The sequence below is a fragment of the Lathyrus oleraceus genome, chromosome 3, assembly GCF_024323335.1.
Source record: "Lathyrus oleraceus cultivar Zhongwan6 chromosome 3, CAAS_Psat_ZW6_1.0, whole genome shotgun sequence".
Lineage (NCBI taxonomy): Eukaryota > Viridiplantae > Streptophyta > Magnoliopsida > Fabales > Fabaceae > Lathyrus > Lathyrus oleraceus.
In genome coordinates, this window is record NC_066581.1 from 247,238,955 (window position 1) to 247,250,856 (window position 11,902).

At 35.4% G+C, this 11,902-nt stretch overlaps 2 protein-coding genes across 2 annotated transcripts; one reads left to right on the plus strand and one right to left on the minus strand.

The window, feature by feature from the left end:
* Positions 1–886: 886 nt before the first annotated feature.
* On the plus strand, positions 887–2,043 carry LOC127126672 (uncharacterized). The gene is made up of 2 exons (XM_051055631.1): positions 887–1,209; positions 1,295–2,043. The coding sequence occupies exons 1-2, from the start codon at positions 1,093–1,095 to the stop codon at positions 1,793–1,795; spliced, it is 618 nt and encodes a 205-aa protein (XP_050911588.1). The 5' UTR covers positions 887–1,092; the 3' UTR covers positions 1,796–2,043.
* Positions 2,044–2,195: 152 nt separating this feature from the next.
* On the minus strand, positions 2,196–10,390 carry LOC127126671 (U11/U12 small nuclear ribonucleoprotein 65 kDa protein). The gene is made up of 12 exons (XM_051055630.1): positions 10,127–10,390; positions 9,801–10,019; positions 9,599–9,670; positions 9,211–9,438; positions 8,655–8,736; positions 8,355–8,531; positions 7,886–8,050; positions 7,626–7,796; positions 6,598–6,685; positions 6,359–6,417; positions 5,651–5,716; positions 2,196–2,827 (listed from the first exon to the last, which is right to left on the minus strand). The coding sequence occupies exons 2-12, from the start codon at positions 9,980–9,982 to the stop codon at positions 2,744–2,746; spliced, it is 1,374 nt and encodes a 457-aa protein (XP_050911587.1). The 5' UTR covers positions 9,983–10,019; positions 10,127–10,390; the 3' UTR covers positions 2,196–2,743.
* Positions 10,391–11,902: the final 1,512 nt, after the last annotated feature.

An 11,902-nucleotide genomic window follows, 5' to 3' on the forward strand; every position in this document is an offset into this window, starting at 1 on the left:
GTCTCTGTCAATTTTAATATTGACTCAGAAACGAACTTCTCCATTTTGGTTGAACGTCGTATCAAGTCATTGAATTCTTCTGTTTCTTTCACCATCTGCGATTTCTCCATCTAACCAACAATTCAAGATCCTGTTAAGATGTTCGAACGTATCTGCATTCCAAAGTCGAATCTTGATCGCAGGCTGCACTGCTGAAAAAATTAAATCGACATTTCTCTTGTGAATTTAAGGACACTAGTATGAATATGAAGACATTTTAAAGAAAATCGAAGTAGATTGAAGAAAAATGGAAGGAGGGGATAAGAAGTGGTGTGAAGATTTATGGGAGGGTGATGTTGTGTATTTATATATGCAGTGGTGGAGCAGTAGTCACATGCATTAACGCACACATAGAGTGGACTATGCATGCGTCAATGCATGTGGCACCTACACATGCATGCGTCAATCCTACTGGCGCCTAGGTAATGAATGTGTCAGTGCATGTGGCGTCAATCACTAACATTTTCATTGGATGTGCCAATACAATTGACGTCTAGATTAAATATTTTTTAAAACATGATTATTTCCGTAAATATTTTTAAAAAATAATTATTTTAAAATTTTCATTAAAAAATATGTTATTTAAAAAAAATCGTCACAATAGAAAGAAAGAGAAAAAATGAACAAAAATTAAAAGAGAAGTTGCAAACACATGATCAGTGTGATCACAAGTTTACGAAATTAATAATTCAAATAGATTTGATTTTTTATTTTATGATGTCGAAAATATAAAAGGTAAATGAGAACCGTCCGATTCTAAAGGCTACCACACATGATTGCGTGATTGAAGAGATTTGCGGAAATCACGGTGTAAGAAAGAAAATTAATTAGTCCAAGTTTCTAAAAGTATAATTCCCGTTTTCTCTACCACTCCACCAAAATAAAATATTACTGTAACTATATTTCTCTAACGCGCTTTTACTTTAATTCCACCTTTTTCTTTCTATGACACATTTCAATAAGATATTCGTTTCCCATTAACAAGTCTCTTTTGTTGTTGAAATTAAAACAATAGCTACTAGTACTAACTCAATTTCATCTATTAAGCTCAAAATGGGTCTTCAAATTCCACATGACAACAACCTTGAAGACGACGACCAACCGATCTGTACGAACGTCGATTCATCCCTTCATAAAACAGATCCTCATGATGTGCTCTTACATAGTCCGGTAATTTATCTTACTTGTATCTGTTTTGTTCCATTCTGAAACTAATACCAAGATTTATATTGTTTATATGTTTCTTGCGATGCAGTCTGATTTTGATTTCCAGAGTGATTTGAAGAAATTGTCCTCCCAGCTGGATAATAATGAATCGTACGTTGCTCCTCGCTTACAAAAATTCATTTCAGAACAGGACTTACGCAAGGATATTCTACGACGTTTCTCATCTTTTTTAGTCTCAAGTGTTGTTTTTCTTGGTCTTTTCTACAATATATGGAGCTGGAGCTGCCTATTACCCCTGCAAAAACAACATATTCACCGCTTTTCCATTTGGACGTCCATGCTGGGGTTGTTTGGTTTTCTGGTGTTTGTTTGTGCTGTGGCTCTAATGGTTCTAGTTGGTGCAGTATTCACCCCTATGCAGAAAGCTATGCTTATCGTTTGGCTTGTTTTGATGCATCTTCAATCTGCCAACTCAATCCTTGAAATTTGCGTTATATTACTCGCTGGATTTTTCATGGCGTCGTATGCTTTTTGGAAAAAGGAATCACCAAATAATGAAAGTGATGTCAAATCCTCAAATATATGCTAGCTAATAAGTTGTCAGCTCAAACAATAATATGAATGTGTGTGGTTTCTTTTTAATACCAGTGTTGTGTTTCTTCTAGAATTTGTCTTTGTAATTTGCAGCTCATCTTATGATAAAAAATCAGCTCTGTAATGTGTGTCTTGGATTAAATAGTTGTATTGATTACCAAAGTTTCTATTCTTAAATTTTAATTTCGCTAATGTTCTGATTCATATCATCATATGAATTGGCAAATTTGGCATTTCAATCAATCTCCCACTCCTGTATAGATATTTATCAAACTATATATTACAACCAAAATGTTACCAGAAATCAAGTCCAACGTCTCTAATTCTATGATAAACAAATATGTAAACCTAATGCAATATCCAAGAAATAAAGAAAGAAACGATGAAATGGACTATGATAAACAAATATGTAAACCTAATGCAATATCCAAGAAAGAAAGAAACGATGAAATGGACGGACAAAGTGCTGTAGCAAAGTTCCCTACAAAGTACTGCTGCATCAGAAAATGAACTAAGTGCCACCCTATATTTTCTGTACAATCAAGAGAATCAGCATGTTTGTATGATAAAAGTGAATCTTTTTTTTGGTGCCAACAAAGACTGCATGCAGCATTCGGCAATAGCAATATCTCCTTCGTAATAAATAAGCTTGGTCTGCATATTCAACCCCACTTGCAAACAATCTGGTTCTGAATTATAGATTCCTATGCAAACTGGTTTTTTTTATCTGAAGTTCACTATACACCCAAGGAGAATGCACGTGAATATTTGTGAACGTTGATGCCCTAATGGTCTAGGTCTATCACAGAGTCCTTTCCCAATCATTGAATGAAGAATGCATCATTAACAATTTGGTAGCTATCACGTGATCAAACAGCGAGCACTGGAGAATCACTTGGTTCTTAAAACACCATATGAATACATCCTTTCTATGTCTATAGATTTAAGTTCCTTTGGTAACAGTAGGATTCCGGCCAAACTGAATGATCATTGGCTTGCCTTTAAATACATGTCCATGCACTAGAATCTGCAACCAATGTTCATAAGCAATAAAAATAATATTAATAAGACAAAGAAGAAGAAAAATTTGATGAATTTGACTCTTTTCAGCAGAGCTCATGAAAATTAAGATGAATAATAAAATAATTAGCACTTCAAACTGCATATGATGTGGTTATGATCTCCATAAGAAAGATAGCACATAGACTATTGACTTTCTTATTTTGCAAACTATGCGGAAAAAATTATGCCAACAGAAGAAGAAAATAGACTGATGAGGTCACCCCTCAGCTAGTTAGTGAGCAAGCTAATAACATTCTCAATGAAAAAACTTTTGGAGGGAATGTCGCAGAGAAAATAAATATCACTAAGGCCTTTGATACTCTTAATTGGGATTTTCTGTTTAGAGTCATTGAGAGGTTTGGATTTCATCCTATTTTCTCCAAGTGGATTAAATGCATTCTAGGGTCTGCTTATATTTCCATTTGTATCAATGGTCAGCTTAGGGGTTACTTCAGCTGCAAGCAAGGTGTTAGGCAGGGAGACCCGCTCTCACCTCTTCTTTTTTGTCTGGCTGAAGAAGTCATGAGCAGGGGTCTCTCTGATTTGGTCTCCAAGAACTGCATCAAGCTCATAAAGGAGTCAAGTTGTCCCTTCGCACACTTTATATGCAGACGATATTATGGTTTTCTCCAAAGGCAACAAGGCTAGCATTGAGACAATCAAGGAGTTGTTTAACAGGTACTCTGCTTGCTCTGGGAAGAGGATTAATCACTCTAAATCTATTATGTGCGCAGGCTCCATGACCCCTCAGAGACACAATAGGCTTGCTTCTGTCATGAATTTTAGTATTGGTCATTTGCCATTCCTGTACCTTGGGGCTCCCGTATTCAGAGGCAGACCCAAGGTGTCTCATTTCCAAGGCCATCATTGACAGGATCAAGAGTAAGCTATCATCTTGGAAGGCTCAATTTCTTTCAATTGCAGAAAGAGTGTTACTTGAGAGGACTGTGATACAAAGCATGTTGCTGCATACTCTGATGATATACACTTGGCCAGTTGCCCTGCTCAAGAATATTAAAGGTGGTCCAGGAACTTCATTTGGTCAGGAGATACCTCTAAAAGGAAGCTAGTTACTGTTGCTTGGAAGGCTTGTTGTCAAAGCATTGAGGCTGGAGGCTTGGGCTTAAGGTCTCTTAATGCTCTTAATGAGGCGGCTGGTTTGAGAACTGCTGGGACCTTGCAAACTCTAAGGATCAATGGGCCTTAATTCTGAGGGCTAGAGTTCACAGAGGTGGAGGGCACATCAAGCACCATGTGTCATCTTCCATCTTGACTGGGGTGAAGCAACAGTTTCATGTTTTCAAAGCAAACTCCGGTTGGCTTGTTGGTTCAGGGACAAACATTAATTTTTGGCAAGATAATTGGAGTGGAAAGCCTCTTGTGGAGCACTTACACATCCCAGAACAATTTCATTGCCATTTGAGGACTATGCTTAGCTCTCTTCTTCATGACTCTAAGATAGTCCTGCCTCAAGCTCTTGTGAACATCTTCCCTAGCCTGGACCTGGTTGCTCAGAATGTTGAAGTGGCTAGACAAAGGCAGGAGATGAGGATTTGGTGCCCTGAGAATGATGGTCTGTTTAACCTGAAGAAAGCCTACTTGCATACATCCGACCATTCTCACATTTCCCCGGGGCAAAGTTATTTGGCATAAAGGTATCCCTCCCTCTACCTCTTTAATTTACTGGAGAATTATTCATGGAAAGCTACCTACGGATGAACAAATGGCTCGTAGAGGTGTGCAATCAGTGTCCATGTGCAATCTATGCAGGAAGGCCCCAAATAGTATGAATCATGTTTTTTCCGACTGTTGCTATGCCAAGAAGAATTGGGCCTAGTTTAGTAATCTCACAAAGTCTGCTCCTATTTCTTCCATCATGGACTGTTGGGTTAGCCTTAACTCCTGTAGCTCAAAAACCTCCAAAGTTATTTTGGAGGCAGGTTATTCAAACATATTCTCTGGTATTTGGAGGGCAAGGAACAACTCTAGGTTTAACGGTATTCTGGATAGGTGGGAGATCACGGCTTCAAGGATGTATTCGCAAGTAGCTCTCACTGAAAAAGTCCTCAACCCTCTCTCTTTGGTGCATATGGCTGATTTCATGTTGCTTAAAGCTTTCACGCTTAGTATTGTCCCTCCGACTCCCAGGTTGGTTAAAGAGGTGCTGTGGATCCCTCCTCATCGTTATTGGTTTAAAGGAAATTCTGATGGTCCTTCGACTGATAATTTGGCTTCGTGTGGGGGGATTTTTCGTAATCACAATGGTATGCACATGGGAAGTTTTTTATTGTTTCTTAGGTGCTGGTGACGCGTTTTTTGCAGAGATCATGGGTGCGATTCTTTCTCTGGAGGATGCCATTGCTTCTCATTGGCAATGCTTTTGGTTGGAAGCGGATTCAATGCTCGTTATTCAAGCTTTCTCTAATCCTCTCTTGGTGCCTTGGAAAAATCGGAATAGGTGGCACAACTGTCTCCTAGGCATGTCTTCTATCAATTTTTTGGCCTCCCATATTTATCGGGAAGGCAACTATTGTGCAGATATAGTTTAGGCCTAACTCTTAGAAATTACATGTGGTGGGATAGCATTCACAATGATGTAAGTAATGCCTATAATAGGAACTTACAAGATTTGCCTAACTTTAGAGTTTGCTAGTTTTGAGGTTTTGGCCTAGTCCCCCTCATTTTTGTACCCTTTTCCACTAATATATCTCTAAGGGCCTTTCCCTTTTTGTGCTAAAAAAAATCATATTTTTTATTAAATAAAACCAATAACTTGTGAGAAACATACCAGAGCTCGATGAGCCAGTTCTGTGGAGGGGAATGTTAAAAAAGCTTGACCCTTCATCCTTCCTTCCTGAAATTCAAAACTAGCTATTACTTTTGGGCTCACAAATATGCTGCTACCGTATACAAGACTTTCATGGGACATTAATACTGTTTAGTTGAATAGGCACTATGGATCAAGTTGCACCAGTTATTATTTAAATGGACCATTTTCAAGCAAGCGACTAAAATTTAAGTATTATCTATGAAGTACGGACACCAGACACTCGTCGACACTGCTAATGTAAAAAACTTAGGACACTAACATCCTTATATATATTATAATATTTGACCGTCATTTATCCATCCCATCTACCATAGAAAAAAGTTTTAAATGTTCTAATAAAATTTAATATCTTTAAGCCTTCATTGATCAACATTGCTTTGACACATCTTTAATATATAAGTTGTGTCGGAGCAAAGAAAAAAAATTGGGACACCTGTCACATGAGTGTCATATAGGTGTTGGACACCGATTTAAAGAGTGTAGGAGTAAAGAAAAAAACTATTTTTCTGGGACACTTGTCTGAGTTTTCCAACACGTGTCGTACGAGTGTCATACAAGTGTCGGATACCGCGACATGCCTAATTCTAGAGGTATCCGTACCTCATATATTATTTTTGCATACCATAAAAGAGCACAAGTTTATCACGAAATAATCAAAGATTTTACCTGCATCAATTTAACTTGAAGACCAGACTTAGCAGCCTCTGTACTTCCAAAGAAGGACCCTGAAGAAACGAAAGAAATATCAGGTAAGCTGTGGAATTAACACTCAGACAATAACTATATATATACTAAGAAAATCTCAAACCATCTATATTTTTATTAGGTTACCGAGTTATATTTCATTTTTGCATGAGAAAAAAAGTATTAAACAAAGCCTAAATATAAAAGTCTTGAAAACTCACCAAATAAAAAATAGAAATCGTCAGCAATCACATCTTTTGCCAAATTCTTAATATACAACACAGAAGCAGGATTTCCTGCTGTATAGTTCTGCACAATCCATCAGTTCAAAAATGTAAGTCTCATCAACATACAATTGTACACCATGGAAGCTCTCACAAATTCAACAATTTGACCATTATTAAAACATGCACAGTTCCAATGTATTAGTCCTTATTATGAACATGCAGTGCATCAGATGCATTTAAATATTACTAGTAGTCACAAAGATCCATTAGATCAATCATTTCATCATCAAGAACTCAGCGGACGAAACCCTGATGAGAAACAGCAAGAGTGGCAAGGTGGTGCAGTGAACGTGTCAGCAACAAGAGTTCCACTAATGAAACTAAAGTTTATTCCCTCCAGAGTGAATTATAAGCAAAAATAGTTAACTTTTCTTAGAATAAAATAAAAACAAATATAAACAATTTTTCTCTTATTGAATGACAGTATCTCTTTAATATAATCATACCCTTCATTTAATTTAACTAATTGTATTTCTAATAATGACTCAATTTATTAGTCTGAGGGTAACTTGGACAATTGACTTTTTTTAATTGAAATTGAACATATTAAATATGATCAACTACCTTTTTCAATAGACGTAATTTAGTCCATTTTTGCTTATATTTCATTCTGAAAGGAGTCTTTTTCTAAGAAAAACTCATCAAGGGAGATTCTAAAGATTAAGACTGGAAAATACAAGGCTACTTCTAAATTTATTTATAGGCGTAAGCTGACAAACTTGTTTCCAATATATAGACATGATAGTTCCGGAATGTAAACAAAATGTAAATAACATGATTTTCCCCTCCATGAACCATGCTAGTGCAGACCGGTAAAACTAATCAGTTTCATTGCTTGCTTTCAAGTGATCATCTTAAGGAAATTAATACAACTAATTAATAATGTATCCTGAAAGAAGTTTAAGTTTCCACCTTATAATTAGAAACTTTTATCTTCTAATATGCTGAGATAAGATCCATACCTTAAACATTGGAAGAGATAATATTTCCTCAGGAGGTAACTTTCCTCTCTCTAATTCTTCCGGAGTCAAAAACTTGTTGGGATCTAGAGTCTCTTTTTCTGGCTCTTGTAACTCTGGACTTGTGTCATTATCCTTATGTTCATTCAGGGTTGCTTTGGGAGCAATTTTGATCTGCAGAATTATAAGGAAAGATAAAATTATTAATAGCTTAAACACAATGTTAATATGCTCCTGCTACCAATCTTGAGAAAAGAAAATACCTTTAAGACGGGGTTCTTTTTTATCATCGGGATTTCTTTCGGGATCAAAGTGGCAGGTTTTACTCCAACAGACTCATGAGCCACATCTTTATCAATAGCAGGGCCAACAATGGCCCCACGCCTGGCACGCTTTCGTCCAGAATTTTTTGCTCTTGCTCCATCCTCCTAAAAAGCTTTTATTACTTTCCATTGATAATCAAATTTCACTAAAAGCAAGAAAACGTATCTATCTCCTATTGGCACCATATAATTATAGTTTGATATTGATTGACATAATAATTTTGCTTCAATGGAAGAGGTATTTTCCATGAAAAATAGACTAGAGTAAAGAATACATCAATAAATATATTGCTGGATGAAAAGCAAAACATAATGTCACATACCAATTCAGAAAGATTAGGCTGTCATACAAAAGATCCAGAAAATAAAGAGGCTCAGTTTGATCCCTAGCAAGCAGTGAAGAAGTTACCTCATCTGAAGATCCCATTTCTGATTCATCACTAGACATATCTGCAGATTGAGGCTTCGCAGTTACAGAATGAGGAGGAGGTAAAGGTGGGGCTGGCACCTCTGGAGGTAATGGTGGCGTGGGTAGTGCCATACGAAAGGGGGGAGGAATGTTCATTTTGTTCATCAAGTGTAGAACCTATACTAAAGAGGTACAGTCAATATGACGGGTTCAGTTATAAAAAGAGCACACAGAAAATGATACATGTGCTGGTAAAAGGAACCAATAAATCCTTGAAGCTTCATTTGAAACCAGACCAACCTGAGTGTAAAAGCGGGGAACAGCAATTAGAGCATTGACGATGTTGGTCAGTATATTTCCATCCGGTGGAGGATAAGCATACCTGAAAAACAATCCCTGTTAGGCTTATGGCAAACCGAACATAATGACTCTACTTAAAAATCTTTTTCTAAAACTAATCATATGTAATTACTTCCCTGATTGATAACAGGATACATAGTAGTACTAGTAAACATGATAAATGCTTGCAATACTTTCACAATTTTATGAGAATCCCACTAAAAAGAGAGGTGAGCACAGGTTTTTGGGGGACTCGCATGAAATTCACTGAATCAAAGAAAGTGTTGAAAAAGTGGTTTGCTAAAATAATTCTAGTAAGATTAACACTGAAAACTACCAAGGCTTGACAGTTGACGGAACCTGATTTGTATCTGGCAGTTAAACTAAAAGCTTAACAACTAAGCTAAGAAGGCTGACTCAAGTCAAGTCTCAATTACAGGCATTATATGATATACAATGATATAATACAAAAATGCAACAAATACTAACAACTGAAAAGTGACAATTAGAAGCATACTCAAGATGAGGAGGAAATGGATAATCAACACCAAGTCTATGGGCAATTGGCTCCTGAATAGGGAGGCCTCCCGATTTTGTGTCTCCGTCAATAGGTTTAGTTACATTTTCATTCTTCACCGCTGGTGTATTAGAGTCTTTTCCCAGCTGAGCTCCGCTGCTTTTTTCCTCATTCGCAATTGGCTTACTAGCTTTCTCAGCTGACAAGACTTTACCAAGAAATTTCAACCTGATTAACCCCAAGGAAACAAAGATACAATCATCAAAAGAATGGATATCACAATATCAAAATATATTTTTGTAAACCAATTAATAACTAAAAAGGATATCACAATATCAAATTATTTTTGTAAACCAATTGCATCTATTGGATCATTAAAAATGAATACCCATTTAGTTGGCGCTGTGCTTGAGATGCCAGCATGTCATTTTTGAAATCCACAAAAGCACAATTTCTCAACCTGCATTAGAAAAAGCAATTATGAGCTATGCATTGTTTGACAGTAATCATGAACTATGTAGCACTGGTACTTCATAGATCTTGAACACAAATGAATTGGACAACAAACAGCATAAATAGGTGAATGATACCTTCCACGAGAACAAGGGCGAACAGAGGAAGCTCCGTAATGGGCCAAGAGTCTAGAAAGGGTGTCGTGAGGAATAGCGTCTGGAAGGTGTTTGATTAAAAGCGTAGCCGGTGACTCCAAGGCAGAAGTGTTCGGCTCTGTGGTGCCTTGAAATCCAAGTTGAAGCGAAGGATTAGCAGCCATGAAATGTTAAAACAAATTTTCGCCACTTTGATTTTTCCTGTGTCATGGGAAGACATAACAAAATAAGGATCGTATTTGAAGACAGTGTGGAGCATTTGAAATTGAAAGAAACAAATTTAAAAATTGAAGAGAGGGTAAAGTTACCGAAAGAAGGTGGAAGGATTCAAATCCCTAGATAAATATCTGAAAGTGTTTTTGTTGGAGTTCAAAGCAAAAGGTGAGTTGATGAATGAAAGTGCGAGAGTGGAGATTGTGAAAGCCGAAAGATTTGAGCCCGATACGAGTGTATGCGACTCGTCTAAACTTGGTGTTTCGATCCTTAAGCTTGTGTTATTCAGAACATGTTTAAAGATTATTTTGAGTTTGTCAAATGGTGTTAAAAATTCTAAACATACATTCAAATTTATTACCTGATGATTTAGTAATGATTTTTTTTTTAAAGAATAGGTTATGATTAGCACTTCTTCTTTGGGATATATTTGGATAGATGGAATTGAATGAAATTAGATGGAATAATTTAAGTTTTATTGTTTAGATTAATTAAAAATAGATGAAATGGAGTAGAATCGGATGAAATGCATTTTATTCTATTATTTTTTGTGCCTTCAATTTGCACGGAATGATAAAATTGTTCTCTTCCATCCTGAAATATTTTTTTTATTCCATTTCATTTCACTAAACTCCACTCCATTTCACTTTGTTACACTCCATTAGTTTTACCGTATCTAAACATAACTTTATGTTCTCATAGTTTTTCAGGCTAATTTATTTCTCCTTTTTCCCTTTTTGTATTGGTTTTCTTTTTCTTCAATACGGTTAAAACACCATTGTCTTTGCCACTCCTTCATCATCTTCCCTTGTTTAATATATACACCAAAATTTATATATTTAAAACTTGATGTTTAAAATTGATTTTTTGCAACTTCTTCTTCCTCTTTTCAATACCAATGCACTTTTCTTCTTCTCATTTGGGATATAAAACCTATTTTGAGTTGTTAAAACCAATGATGAGATCAATAATTCTTTTCATCTATTAAAGTTAGATTGGTTGGATCTATTGTTATAATCAACAAGAGAAAATTGGCTCATTTTTTATTTTAGTCCTTGTAACTTATTTTTTTTTGTTGAGTCCCTAATTCGGGGTTTGAATTCATATCATGTATGTTTATTCAGTGTTCCACCATTTCAAACTATAATCACTTTTTGTAGTTTGATTATTTAACTTTATTATTTACTCTTTCTCTCACAATCTTCACCATCATCTTCCATTAAAGCTTCATCTTGATGTTTGTTTTTGAAGTATTAAATAGTTGAAATATTTAATAAACTAATTATTTAACAAAATAAATAGTTGAAATACTAATTAAAATATTTAATGATATGAAATAATTAAATTATTTAAGAAATTATTTATGTAATATATAAATTTGTTGCAATGAATTAAACAAATGTGTTGGTTCGTCTAGTGGTCAAATATTGTCATTTTTAATCTAATTGTCGTGAGTTTAACTCCTCTTGACACCATTTTTAAAAAAATTCATTTTAGAATTTAACATCAAAACAAAAAATAAAAATAAAAACTGACGTAGAAGTACTGATTAATAAAAAATGAAAAACAAAGTTTGTCACGTGTGCTGCGCCGTTAACCAAATCAGTTTTTTTAGCGGAATACAAAAAAATACAGTGACCAAAATCAAAAATTTATTAATTTACTGGGATGAATACACTATTTAAATCTTAAATAAACATTGACCTTTTCAAAATTATGCATTAGATTTGATTGGTCGAATTCATTCATCATTCTCGGATGGAATGAACATAAATATATCTTAGTAAAATTACTCATTAAAATGGGTAAAGGCAATCCCTTTAAAAGATGTTGAAACAAAATATATGATATATTTCATCAAAATCACATAA

What these genes read in the sequence shown, in the direction of transcription:
- LOC127126672 (XM_051055631.1), top strand. Translation starts at nt 1,093, where the DNA reads ATGGGTCTTCAAATTCCACATGACAACAACCTTGAAGACGACGACCAA. An exon ending in ATGTGCTCTTACATAGTCCG is followed by an intron (nt 1,210 to 1,294) that starts GTAATTTATCTT and finishes CTTGCGATGCAG; the next exon opens with TCTGATTTTGATTTCCAGAG.
- LOC127126671 (XM_051055630.1), bottom strand. Translation starts at nt 9,982, where the DNA reads ATGGCTGCTAATCCTTCGCTTCAACTTGGATTTCAAGGCACCACAGAG. An exon ending in GCACAGCGCCAACTAAATGG is followed by an intron (nt 9,439 to 9,598) that starts GTATTCATTTTT and finishes GGGGTTAATCAG; the next exon opens with GTTGAAATTTCTTGGTAAAG. An exon ending in TATCTCTTCCAATGTTTAAG is followed by an intron (nt 6,686 to 7,625) that starts GTATGGATCTTA and finishes TGGATTGTGCAG; the next exon opens with AACTATACAGCAGGAAATCC.